At 38.5% G+C, this 14,722-nt stretch overlaps 1 protein-coding gene across 2 annotated transcripts in view; it reads left to right on the forward strand.

The window, feature by feature from the left end:
* The window catches only part of ythdf2 (YTH N6-methyladenosine RNA binding protein 2), a 30,259-nt gene extending 16,078 nt beyond the window's left edge, over window positions 1-14,181 (forward strand). For both annotated transcript variants that reach the window (XM_033045053.1, XM_033045054.1), the window contains one exon: window positions 13,292-14,181. In XM_033045053.1, the coding sequence (XP_032900944.1) occupies window positions 13,292-13,315 (24 nt within the window). In that variant the 3' untranslated portion in view covers window positions 13,316-14,181. The remainder of the gene's footprint in view (window positions 1-13,291) is intronic.
* The last annotated feature ends 541 nt before the right edge of the window (window positions 14,182-14,722 follow it).

Here is a 14,722-nt window from a genome sequence, read left to right on the forward strand (position 1 = left end):
AGATTCAAGAGAGTTTATTGTCATGTGTTCCTGATAGGACAATGACATTTTTGCTTTGCTTCAGCACAACAGAACATAGTAGGCATTGACTACAAAACCGATCAGTGTGTCCATATACCATTTTCGGCTGTCTTTATGACCATCATATTAGGTATATTCGGCCCATCAAGTCTACTCTGCCATTCAATAATGACTGATCTATTTCCCTCCTAACGCCATTCTCCTGCCTTTCTCCCTATTATCTCTGACACTTGTACTAATCCTATAGGTTGGATTTAAACGCAAAGTTAAAGATTTTTGTACCTTCTCCAATATAATTTTACAACTGGACTAAGCACAGTTCAGCCTGTACAGGCAGGGATATACTGGGGTATAGTGAATGCATTAAAATCCTGCTGTGTCCTCTGTTGTCTATTTCTCTGCCTCCCTGAAGGAGGTCTGATTCTGGTTTGGATCTGCTGACCACTGCACCTTTGGGATAAGTGCAACATTTTTAACTGTTTAAATATTTAAATATATTGATCTCTAAAATGGCTTTCCTACAATTTAAAAGGTATAGGAAGGACTAAGTTTAAATTGTGAGTTTTGGCTTAAAAAAATAACTCTCAACAGTTTAAATTTGGATTTTAACTTTAAACTTGAGTTTAAATTTACGTTTAGATTAAAGTTTAAGCTTTAACGTAGATACTTAATTGGCATTTCTAATTGGCCTGTTTAAATTTCCAGATATCTCGTTCTATTCTTGCCAACTTCAGAACTGTTCATTAGCCACAGTTTTCTTTGTTCTCATTTGCAGTTCCAGGAGTTTCCCTGGTTATGAATGATCTGACACAGAAATCTACATTTCCTCAAATTTTCCCATACATTTTCTGGGCATTTTTCAAGTGAGTTATATTCATTAATGACTGGGTATAATAATTATTCAATGAAAAATAGCAAGTGTATGTATGATGATATAAAGGTTACTCTAGAAAGCAGATGTTATTGATTTACAAATATATTGACTAATGGATAGTTCTCAGAAAGGGAACCCTTGCATAACCCATGGACTGTTTGTACCAAAATCTGTCCAGCTCCTTGTCCCGACTGCAGTATTAAACAAATGCCTCTTAAATCAATGCCTGTTTGGAAAGTGTAAGATACCAAAGCAGTAATTTGAAGGAAATGGCTCTGTAAAAAGTATCGGCTGTCTTTGGTGTAATCTACCTAAAGTAGTTCTCCTTGTTTTGAACCTCCTTGGAACCTCCAGTGCTTTGAATCTTTTCTAATCCACGCTTATCTGCTAAACACAATTGCACCTATGCACTAATCGACTTACCCATGTATATCTGTAGCCCTGCATGTCTGGGTGATTCAAGTACTTGTCTCAATGTTTGAATGTCGTGGATTTTGTTTCCACTGCCACTGAAGGCAAAGCATTCCAGACTTCACTGTCTGGGTAGAGGAAATATAGCCATCAGATCTCCATCTAAACCGACCTTACTTTCACCCCTCTTATCTTTAACATAATTTCCACTTTCCATCACCTGCGTATGAGGGAAGCATTTTTGCCATCTTCCCTGTTTATACCCTTCATAAGTTTGTATACCTCCCCGGCCTCCACTATTCCAGGGGAAACAAATCCAGTCTCTTCTTACCAGCGCAATGATTCAATCCAGACACCTTCCTGGTGTGTCTCGCTACACCCTATCCGGCACAATTATATCCTTTCTTTGGTGTGGCAGCCAGAACTCTTAGGTGTGGTCAAATTTTTTTTTTGTAAAGCTAATATGAAGTCCCAGCTTTTGCATTGTAAGACATGGCTAATGAAGTTGAGTGTCCCATACACCTCCTTTATCACCTTATTAGACAGCTGGCAATTTTGGGGATTCATGGGCTTGTATCTCTGCTCATCAGCACTCCCTCGGACCCTACAACTTTCCAGCATGATCTATATCATGTTTCAACAACCTTTCTTGCTATCTAAAATACCACCAGTTTTTCATATCTGCAAACTCATACAGCCAGGGTGAAGAAACAGCAAGGGAGGGGAGAAGAATTTATATCTTGAACCAATGTTTTTGGATTGTCTGAGAACCTTTGATGGAGATCTATAATTGCATAATGTCGTGGCCTCTTGATTGCTGGATGAAGTTACATAGCACAGGAACAGGCCCCATTAGACCACCATGTCTATGTAGTAATCTAGCGCGCATTATTCCTATTTACCAGTACTTGGTCTGTAACTTTCTATGCCTTGGAAATCAAATACTGTACTGTTTTAATTGTGAGAGTATCTGCCTTCAACTTCTCAGGTAGTGCTTTCCAGTTAGTGACCATCGTTTGGGTTTAAAAAATCTTTGTCTTGTTAACCCTCTCAGTCCCCAACTTAAACCTCTGCCCTCACGATTTAGGCATCTACATTATGGGGAAAAGTTCTGCATTATCCACACTGCCTTTCATAATTTTGGCTACTCTTATCAGATAGCCCAGTCCAAAGAAAACAAACCCAGCCTATCCACTATCTTCCTCCTAATTGAAATGTTCTAAACCAAAATTGAATTAAAAGGAGGCATTCCTAAGTGGACAACAAATACATTATTTTCATATCAATACTGTAATTGCTTGCATTGAGATGTAATCATAACTTGCCTGGCATTTTGGGTATTTCCCACTCTCCTTGTGCTATTTACATAGGTTGGGAATTTAGCTAATTTTTAACCAGATTTTACATTTTCAGCCAGATCGATGGTAATGCTTGCATTCAATGAAGTTTTATACTGAGTGTCTTCTGTGAGATAGAAAATATTCTGGAAATGTTGCATTCATAGGTAACACCAATTGAAAATCAAAATTTTGTGAAACTTTCATTAAATAAGTAGAGATCAAGTTTTGTCAGTAATAATTTTTTTTTACAATGGAGAACCTGCTATATTCAGATGGTGAAGGGTGGCATCAGTAAGTTGAATTCAACCATTTAACTTATTAGCTGATTTTTGATCCGATATTTGGGTCCATAATTACAGATGGTGGCTGCATGCGTCTGCCTCTGAGCAAATTAGTTTTAGTGAAGTACAATGCATTTTTCCGGAACTCAATCCAAAATGGTTTCAATGTTGATTTTGTCAATCACTTGGAGGTCATTGTGTAACATAAATTTTGAGGAGTGTTTCTCGAATGTTTCCAAATACAACTTTGAAACATCCATTTGATTTCCTGAAAATTTAGATTTTCAATACAGGTAACATTATTATAATGGGCAAAGGTAGATTCATAGTACAGGAGGGGTATTACTGCCACAGCTGAGATAGTATGCTTATTTGAAAATAAAATAAAATCAGTTAATGAATGTACTGTGAATCCAGCACTCTTGAGATTAATTGTTATTGAAGGAAGATGGATCAAATATTCAGTGCCTCGTAAAATGCTAAATTCCCAACCAGTTAACGTAGTACTCTGAGTTTCTGTAACTCCTTATAATTGGTGTGTTACTAATGTTGTTTTTCTTGAGGATTAGAACTCAAAACTGAACTCCCATATTCTAAAATTCTAAATGGTATACAAACTATAAGGAAGTTTAGTGAGGTGCTGTTTATAGTAGTTTAAAAACAAATGTGCATTGAGCTTCTCAAGTAAGTTTGGCTCCAGAATTGGGAAGGAGCAAAAAATGTGTCCCAGGAAAATATAATAATCCTCCACAGTCAGCTTAGGGGTGGGTTCAAGAAGCACATTATAAGGCAAGAGGTTGGTAAGATATTGTGGAATAGGGGAGAATTTATAACTGGATTTTTGATTCATGTTTTCAGTAGGTTGTCGTGTTCCTTAAAGATTGTTTATTTGTAATTACAGAAAAAAAATGATCAGATTGGTGTCGAGGTTGGATGGGATGCCATAGCTCTTGATGCCATAGGTCATTAGGAAAAATTGACCCAGTAAATTTTATTTTCTTGGGAAATGCTGACCAAGTAAAATTAATTGTCATAGGTTTTTTGTTTTTGTAGAGAAAAGGCTGCTATTTTTTCCCCTGTTGGTTCTTCCACAATTGCACTGAAATTGCTCTGAACTGCAACCTTAACTCAAGTTAGTGCTCTTCATAATGTTTGGGACAAAGACCCATCATTTATCGATTTGCCGCTGTACTTCACAATTTGAGATTTGTAATAGAAAAAACATCACATGTGGTTAAAGTGTGCATTGTCAGGTTTATCTCAGATTTTAATAAAGGCCATTTTTATACATTTTGGTTTCACCATGCTCAATTGGGTTCAGTTCGGGTGAATGACTTGGCCTCTCAAGAATTAACAATTTTTTAGCTTTGAAAAACTCCATTGTTGCTTTAGCAGTATGTTTGGGATCATTGTCTTGCTGTAGAATGAACCGCCAACCAATGTTTTGAGGCAGGTACACAAAATTGCTGGGGAAACTCAGCGGGTGCAGCAGCATCTATGGAGCGAAGGAAATAGGCGACGTTTCGGGAGGCATTTGTTTGAACTTGAGCAGATTGGATGTGTCTGTACACTTCAGAATTCATTATGCTACTACCATCAGCAGTTGTATCATGAATGAAGATAAGTGAGCCAGTACCTTCAGCGGTTATACATGCCCAGGTCATAACACCCCCACCACCGTGTTTCACAGATGAGGTGGTATGCTTTGGATCTTGGGCAGTTCTTTCTTTCCTCCATACTTTGCTCGTGCCATCACTCTGATAGAAAAGTTAATCTTCGTCCCATCTGTCCACAAGACCTTTTTCCAGAACTGTGGTTGCTCTTTAAGTACTTCTTCGCAAACTGTAACCCGGCCATCCTATTTTTGCGGCTAACCAGTGGTTTGCATCTTGCAGTGTAGCCTCTGTATTTCTGTTCCTGAAGTCTTCTGCGGACAGTAGTAATTTTGCAAATCCACACCTGACTTCTGTCATCAGCTATGGAGGTCTTCCTTGGCCTGCCGGTCAGTCCGTTTGCGATTAGTAAGCTCACCAGTGCTTTCTTTCATCTTAATATTGTTCCCAACTGTTGATTGTGATAAGCCTAATGTTTAGCTGATGTCTCTATTACAGTTTTATTGTTTCTCAGTCTCACAATGGCTTCTTTGACTTTCATTGGCTCAACTTTGGTCCTCGTGTTGATAAACAGCAATTAAAATTTCCAAAGGTGATGGAAAGATGGAGGAAAGACGAGGCGCTGAGAGCTCTCTTATACCTGCATTAAAGAGGCATTTAAACACACCTGAGCAATTACAAACACCTGTGAAGCCATGTGTCCCAAACATTGTGGTGCCCTGAAATGGGGGGGACTATGTATAAACACTGCTGTAATTTCTACATGGTGAAACCAAAATGTATAAAAATGACCTTTATTAAAACCTGACAATGTGCACTTTAACCACGTGATTTTTTTATATTACAAATCTCAAATTGTGGCGCACAGAGGCAAATAAATAAATGATGGGTCTTTGTCCCAAACATTATGGAGGGCACTGTAGTTCAATTTATTATTGAATGAGCTAACCACTTCCAATGTTGTAAAAAGGTATTGTGCTACCCACAATTTGTCACAGGAGAAGAAACTGGTAGATCTCCAAGGTAATATTACTTATTGGGCTGCATTCTTGTTGAAACTAAAACTTTATCCTATGAATCTTAACTATGCCTTAAATGTGAGTTACTTTAAAAAAGCTTCTGTCGGGAAATTAATGTACTGTAATCTAAAATAAAGCAATTCTTTAAAGTGCTGGAGTAACTGAGCAGGTCAGGCAGAATATCCGGAGGATATGTGTAAGTGATGTTTCGGGTTGGGTCCTTTCTTCAGACCCGATCCATGTCCTCCAGCAGTTCAAATTTTTTTTTGTAATCCACTTCCTTGCATCTCCTTGAAAATAAATCACTTTTTCAGCAAATGCTGGAAACACAGCAAGACTGGTACAAAGTGGCCATGGGCTGACATAGGCTATTTATCAGCACATCAGATCATAGGAATTGGTTAGTGGAAATGTCAAAACGAGATTAAATCTACTGTGTAGTCAAAAATCCTTTAAAAAGAAAAAGAAAAAAAAAAGAACGAAGCCCAAGAGATTTGTTGCGAACTGCGTAAATAGTGTAAAACTTAAGGGCCTCCTGTGTTCCTCAGATTTTGCTCATAAATTCTGCATTGATGATTATATAGACAGTTTCTTTAAAAAGCCAGCATTGGATGCAACATCAATGTTCAAGAATACTGCTCGTAATAATCAGGAAGAAATCCCCAACAAGATCTACCCTGCAGGAATTATTTAGTCCCTTTATATTAGAAAATTGACCTGATGCACTAGTGAATAATAAAACAGTATATTAATTTCCTCAATACTTTTTGTATCTAAAATGTCTGCGACTTCATGAGTATATTCTACATTTTTGTTTGAAAAATATTGGTGAGAGGCTTGCACTTACTAGCACCTTTCATTATCTCACATTCCCCACCGTCAATAAATCATTGTTTAATGCAGGAATGGTGCTACCTACATGGCACTGAGGGGAAAATCACCTGCTGTTAAATAGTAGTTAGACAAAAATGCTGGAGAAACTCAGCGGGTGCAGCAGCATCTATGGAGCGAAGGAAATAGGCAATGTTTCGGGCTGAAACCCATAGTGGGATAATCTACTTCCATTTGAAAGAAGTCATCACTAATTTTAACTCAATCTGAGAATAAATTATGCATTCTGACAGAACCAGAGGAACTTTACCATTGTTTTAAAATATGCCTGTCCTCTGAACTGTTGAATTCTAAACAAACACTTTTGCCATGGTTAAGTCGACACTCATCGCTGAGCTGTTAACGTTTTTAGCATTTCTTAAAACAATTCAGTTTTGACGGTATTACTAATATTATAAATGCATGCTAAAAATGTTCTGTTGAGCACAGCCATGAGTATCTCCAGAAGCCTGGAGTTTTTGATCCACAGTACCTGTCTGAAAATAGACATTGTGTAGTTAAATTACAAAAATCTGGCTCATTATTTAAGTCAGTCAAGTTTTAGAAAGAAGATAGACTCTGGATTTTTTTCAGAAAGAAGCCTTTAATTGTCCACTATGAAATAAATTAACTAAACCCACACTTTGGCTTTAAAATTAAATGTCTGTTTCCTCATCCTGATTCATCTGTTGCTGCCGTGTGTTGGTTCTGAATTTCCTTGCTCCAAAAACCCATTGATCAATCCCGATGAATCAGTGGAGGTTCCAGATAAATACTGTTTTGCCTGTGGGTGGATATGACGTGTAACATTAAACACAGTTATTTTTATCAATGAAGCAATGACATCCAGGAATTGGACAATTGGTCATAATTTGCCTGAACCAATTAATGTAAAGAAAGAACTATAAAGCAGTAAGTAGTTGAAGGCAGTAGAAATAAGGAACTGTAGATTCTGGTTTAACAAAAATGACGCAAAATGCTGGAGTAGCTCAACAGGTCAGGCAGCATCTCTGCAGAATAATGGATAGGTGACATTTGGGACGAGACCCTTTACTCCTTTACCTGTGAAACTAACTGGTTGGTTTACTGTACGTTGTGCTGGTTAGGTTACATGTCATGAGATAGCATTACCTTTTACTCTGGTTTATTCCATTTCTTCCTTTTGCCCATTTTTCTGTGTTTTCTCTGCACTTCCTGTAGGTTTGTGCATATATTTTGCCCATGCACAGCCCATTTTGTTTACATACAAACACTGTTCAGTTTTATACTGAGTTTGTTTTTCCTGGGACTAGAAAGAAGACAAGATCAGGTTAGTAAGTTTTGCGATGTCTTTAGAGAGCCTTGCAACCAAGTTAAGACCTTTCGTATTTACTATTTTGTTCTATAATCTGGGGTTATTCTAAATTTGGATCTTGTTTCATAGTCTCTTTCCATCACCTGATTATTTGACCCTAAGTATGTATTATGTTCTTTGTTCCACAGATGCTGCCTAACCTGCTGAGTGTTTCTTCCATCTTCTGTCTTTATTTATTTTAATTTCAGAACGTTTTCAGGTAGTCCATAAAAATTGAAAATCCCAATTCCTGCAAGTGAATTGTTGAATTAGGATTTATATTTTCCAAATTTCCAAGCCCACAATAATAAAAATAATAGAAACCAGGAAATATGAAATACAAATATAGAGTTGAGGATTTGCAGGCCAATTACCATGGCTTGATTATACATGATTGGGAATGAAGGTTGAATAGCCCCAGTATTAAGAACTATTGACTTAAATTGCCTTTGCAGCTAGATCATTGGTTCTCATTTTAAACTTTGCAGAGACTTGTACAGATCGTCTCTGCAATGTCTCTAGTCATCAAAGATTGTGTTTTTGTTGTTGTTGAAGTTCTAAAGCTTGTAGGGGAATTCAGGAATACATTCACAATCTCAGCTCCCTTAATTGAGCAAAGGATGTGTCAATGATCTTCAGACGTTTGCCACTGGGCAAGTCATCACCAACATTCACCTAAATTGTCTTCTTCAAAGAGCCAGAGAGCTACTCCTTAAATTTGTATTGCAAATTCCATCCATCTCAAAGAGTACTCAGATCTTTATTACGTTAACTCCAAGGAAATTCAGGCAACCATGCATAGCCTTGTTTGATTTTGCTTAAGACTTTGACCCTGTAAGGAAATAAATAAGAATTTTGCTTCATATCTTATACTTCACTCACTATTGAAATTCGCCCTGTTTTGTATTTAATGATGACATGCAAAAAACAGTCTAAACCATCATGTTCACAACAGAACCTATGCAAACTCCAATCACAAAAGGCTACTTTATCCTAATCCTTACTCACATTTCTCACCACATAACTATTCCTTCCAAAAACACTTGCTCTGGAGTGGAGTGTATCTGCATGACAAACAGGAAGCGTTTCAATCTCTACTTCTATCAGAATCAGAAGCACACATTATTCGCCAAGTATGTTTTGCAACATACGAGGAATTTCTATCCAACCAACATCAGTCATTGAGGTGCAAACACTCATTTGCGTCTCTAAATGATGTTGAGCCATTCACTGAAACGTACAAGAGAATTATCCTACCTCTTTCGCAGACGGAAGATTTGTTACCAACCTGTTCTCACTGCCAAATAAAGGTCAACGATGGGACCCAAAAATGTTGAATAGTTTCCTCTGATGGGACTCATCACTCAATGGAGGCAATGTTAATGAGCCACCATTGCCTTCGGAACATCAAACTGCTCTCTTGAAAAGTGAGCTTGAAGATCTAGTCCTCAAACATAGCACCAAACTGCAGTGATCCATGATTTCCTGTACACTTCTGAGAAGTGGGGTACCTAGAGCAGGCACCTGAAATCAGTGGAGGAAAGCCCATTAACGTTGTCGCTGCAAATCCTCTACATCTAATGGCAAAATAAACAAGCCAACAACAGTCTTCTGAGCTTTGAGGCCTTAATTAAACCCAATTGGCTCCAATGGTCGGGCTTCATCATTTGTGCCTAAGATCATACTCCCAAAATGTGCTCTGCATTAACTTCCATCACAGCAAGAGAGCAGAGAAAGAAAATGAATCATAGACCCTCTCAAAGCCATTTGGGGAAAAGAGTAGTATTTCCACTTCTGAAAATCCTTGGCCCCAAGGGCGGCACGGTGGCAGAGCGATAGTTGCTGCCTTACAGCTACCAGAGACCCGGATTCAATCCTGACTACGGTTGCTGTCTGTACAGAGTTTATCAGTTCTCCCTGTGACTGCGTGGGGTTTTTCTGGGTGCGCTGGTTTCCTCCCACATTCCAAAGACGTACAGGTTTGTGGGTTTTTTGTCTTTGGTAAAGATTATAAATTGTCCCTCGTGTGTGTAGGATAATGTTAGTGTGCGGGGATCGTTGGTCGGTGCAGATTCAATGGGCCGAAGGGCCTGTTTCCGCGCTGTACCTCTAATTTAATCTAATAATCTACAAAAGAGTTCTCCAAGTGGAGGAGCTGCCTTTGGGTGATATTGAAGTCCATTCTTCAGGAGCACACAGAAGCAAAGTATAAATGATGGAAATGATTGCCTCTCAAACTACTGACTCGGCTGACCTGCCAAGTATAGCCTGCCCCACCACTGCCAGAAGCTGCAGATCCCACGTTGCTTCATCAGGCAGCACAGAGCACAAACAACTAGAATGGAAGCGAACATGCTATGATTCCAAATGCAATGACGTTAAAATGTATTCTAATCATTAATTTAACTTTTTTTTTTTACACCCAAAGAATGGTTGGAATGTTATTTTGTTGGCACCATTGTACTTTTTGTTAAAGGCTAGTTCTTTATTCATGTACAGAAATTGATCATATTATGTTGATAGAAGGCCCAGCAAAAGAGCCTGTGAGAAGAAGCAGGATGGCCCTCGTTCCTCATCCTTCCACCGTTAGAAGAGTTGAAAAACTCTAATTTTAGATTTGTTTGAGTTGGGTTTAGATTTTTGATCTTTGGATAGAGAAGTTGGAATTTGACCAACATAAAAGCCCTGATTGCAAACCCTGGTAAGGACAAGATAATTTGGATCCAAGTAATATCTGTTGTGACATGACTGGTTAGACCGACTGAAGAGAAAATGGAATGGAAGGGTTCCGACCCGAAACGTCACCTATTCCTTTTCTCCAGAGATACTATCTGACCTACTGATGTCCATCATGCTAATCCAGCATTTTATGTCTGTCTTCTATGTAAACCAGCATCTGCAGTTCCTTCCTACACCAAAGACAAAGTGGATTGGAATAAGAAATCCCTTGAAATATTTGGCTCTGATTTGGTCAAGGAAAGATCTGTCAGTCTTGAGATTTATTTGCTTAATTAATCTATTAAATGTAATCATATGTGTTATATACAAAAATTATCTTGGGGTTCAAAATATAAAATTGTGAAGTTGACCCAGCTAGTTGTTTTGTAAGCATTATATAGTGCACATTGCAGATATGATCTATTAAATTGTTAAAAGTTATTCTTTGTGAGTCTAAGAAGATTTTTTAAACCGGCTAGTTTTTTGTAAATTCCACACAATTGAAACTATAAATTCACCAAATTCACCAAATAAACAGCTTTACGTAAGCAAATTATAAAGTGCATAGTGTCAGTGAGTCACACAAATCAGGGAATTTATATCTCCTAGGATTGCATTCTTGGCATTATATACATTTGTAAAAGAATGCATGATAATCCCAAATAATAGCTGTATTATATGTAAAAGCTGAAGCACATTTTCATTGTTCATACCTTTTTTGATGCCAGTGCCTGAACCACAGTTTTGCATCATTCGCACAAAAATATTGTTTTAAAATGTCTTGGTGGGGGGTGGGGTGGGGGGAGAGAAGGGGAACAAATTGCAGTTATACACTGATGGCCCCCCCCATTCAGACGTATGCAGCACAGCTTAGTATGAATGTTGGTCATTCATTCAATTCTGAAACCTGCGATGGCCACAGTTGAAGATGTGAAATGGGCCACAATAAAACAAGTGTTGAATTTTTAGAGCAACCCAGAGTAACTTCCCAGGGTCCAAGGTTATTCAGTTTGTTAACAATTCATGCTGAATAAATGTCTCAGAGGTGAGTGTGATTCCTTCTGTGGCTTGTGCACAAGTCTTTTTGGGCCTTAGTATGGAAAATTGTTCCCAAGTAAATTCCAGTGAACCTCTTCTCGCCAACACTAAACAGCTGATGGAAGAGAAGGGCGGAAGAATATAAGTAAATGTTTTCCTTTATAATACCTCATAATTAAAAAGTTGCTTATGTTAGCGTTAGATTAAATGTTTGACAGATATCAGGGAACGTGAGAGGAATGGCAGATTTAAAGTACTGACGTTGGGTGAACTGAAATGTTTCCATTTCAGATGCCTGCAATTGGACTTAAAGACTTGAATTATTTCTGACTGGGTGGTGTTATTACTTTAGTCAGCATGAGGTAAAGACCTGCTGAACCTGTCAGTCTGGAAGAACGAATGTACCAGAACCTGCCTAAGAGATAATTAGAAAGCTAAGTGTTAGGAGAAATGCTTTGTATTTTCTTAAACCATATTTGCCATCTCATGAATTTTGATAGTGGGAAAGAGAACTCCGACTGCAGAGTTGCGTGAGTTCTTCTTGTCTCATTGCCAATGGTTTAAGGTATTAGGTACACCTGAAAAAACAAAAATGGCAAAAAGACATTCCGGCCCAACTAACCTGATCCACATAGCTGGGGTTGTGTGTGTATCTCAACACAGGTACTCTGCATCCCATTTGCCAGATGCTGGTAGAGGTGCAGAACTAGATGTATTAAAAAAAAAAAAAAAAAAGCTAATTGTATCAAAGTTCTTAGTCAACCTGGGCAGTCAAAGCTAAGGCAACAATCTCCCGTGGTTTAAAATAACACAAGGTACAGTGAGAGAGTCTCACAGCACTTCAGGCTCTTCAGCCCAATTGATTCATGCCGATCAAGATGCCCCATCTGCACTAGTCTCATTTGCCCCTTATCCCTCTAAACCTATCCTATTCATGTACCTGTCCAAATGTCTTTTAAATGTTGTTATATTACCTGCCTCAATTACTTCCTCTGACAGCTCGTTGCATATACCCAGGGAGGTAGACTTTGAGATGTGATTCTTTGGGTGTAAAATCATTTGTGTTTCTGAAGACATGGACCATTGTCTAATTGTTCTTTATTCCCCCCTAATCCCTCAACAAAATACATGCTGCTCAGTAAATCTGAGCTACTATAGGTCCGGAAATCTTAGTTTTGCACTACTTGCATAAACTGGGGCATTAGCACTTTAACAAACGATTGCCAAGAATCAAAGAAAAATGAATTTTACCCGTCTCAAATTTTGTATTTATTTTGTATCAATAAATTAAGCCAGTTTTCGTTTCATCTGTTTGTTGTTCCCAATTAAGGAATGAATGGTCATGTATTCTTTCCATTGACTGTTAGGACGCAACCAAAGCTTTTCACTGTACCTAGGTACACATGACAATAAGCTCAACTAAAACTAAATGCAAACTAATGATGCAATAGTTCTTTCAGAGTTTCTCATATATTTAACATTTTGTATTTTTCAAAATATCAACTTCACTTTTAAGATAATTTTATAAGCTCCTCTAGCAAACGATTCTTGTAACCGATACGAAGTCCCTCCTGCCCTTGTTATTGAAATCTCGGTTTAGTTTAGTTTATTGTCGCGTGTACCGAGTTATATTGAAGAGCTTTTGTTGCGTGCTAACCAGTCAGTGGAAAGACAATGCATGATTACAATTGAGCCATCCAGAGTGTACAGGTACAGGATAAACGGAAGCAACTTTTGGAAATTGTATATTGAACCTTTTCCTTGCTTTTACAGGAACGCCAAGGTCGTGTCAAATAATACTGCAGTCTCTGGAAACGTGACGTCGACCTAAAAGTCATATCCTGAATTTTCTTCAAGAAATTAAATGACAATGAAGATTCCCCACTCCTCACCTTCCTTCCCACCCACCAACCTATCCTCTTTCATTTCCAGTGAATCCTATGGCTTTTAGCCTTGTACTTGTCAAACTTAACCCTCTTCTGTAGAACTATGGTAATAATAGCAAGATCTAGGTGGGGGAAACAAAAATGTTTTAAGGATCCTTTCTCAACTATCGGTTGTGACTTTGCAAAGTGGTGCATTTTGTTTTCCTTCTGTTTAAACAAAATTTAAAACTGAATCGCTTTTTGATTTTTTTTTAATGGGCTGCATTTAAATGCGGTTCTACGGAGAAGAGACCAGTTGCCTCGCAACATCTGAATCGTCATCGCCCAGCTGGGTCAGAACGTGGGCAGATACCTTCTCCGACTGGACTGGAGATCTAATTTGTTTCATTCAGGCCTTTTTGAGGACTGTCCACCCCACCTCGCCCTCCGTTTTACTGAAAATGCTGCTTGTTTTTGTTTTAAAAAGGCTCCTGGGAAGAGCGGTTACTTTTGTGTTTGTCCCGCCTTTCGTTCCAAAAAATTAAAAGCAAGTTACTCTTGACAAAAGTTCACGTGAGCAAGTTTAAGAAAAAAGATGCCACCAATTAAGTCTAAATCCTTAAAAAGTGAAGACTGGACTAATGGAATACTGTAAGGAATTTTTGTGAACACTGAACTTTGAGAAATAAAAACTGTTTAGAATCTTTTTTTCAATCCTCGTCAAGTGGAACAACTGGGAATTTACCCTTCATTATTAATCACTTCTCAGTAATAAATGTGATATCCTGTTCAGCAGAATGGATGCGTCAAATGCATTTTTGTTTGGTCTTTCATTCTTCCTGTTTTTTTAACACGAGTCAGTAAGAGACCTTTAAGGAAGAGTAGGGTTAGCATTCAGTGCTAACACTCGATGCAATGCTAGTAGGCACTTACATATTGCACCTTGAGCACAAAAGATCAGAGGGGAATGGTGACATTTCCAGATGTTGGAGCAGATTAGTCAAACTAATGTGACTGGCCTTTATTCAGCGAGTGCTGCTAGTAGATGCCGCCCCCTCACATTTCCAATAACCTTGGTTCAATCCTGATATCAGTCGCTGTCTATGTGGAGTTTGCATGTGCTCCCTGCAACAGTGAGTTTCTCCTGGGTCCCGCAGTTGCCTTGCACATCCCAAAGACTTGCGGGTTGGTTGTTGGCCACTGTAAATTGCTGCCGGTGTGTGGGGAAGAATAACCGGTGAGGGTGGCCATTATAACCTGCCCCTGGTGAGTTGGGGGGGGGGGATAAGAGGTGAGAGAGTTGCCATTTTAACATGGCAGTAGTGAATGAACATAAGAA

This window comes from Amblyraja radiata, chromosome 27, assembly GCF_010909765.2.
Source record: "Amblyraja radiata isolate CabotCenter1 chromosome 27, sAmbRad1.1.pri, whole genome shotgun sequence".
Taxonomy (NCBI): Eukaryota; Metazoa; Chordata; class Chondrichthyes; order Rajiformes; family Rajidae; genus Amblyraja; species Amblyraja radiata.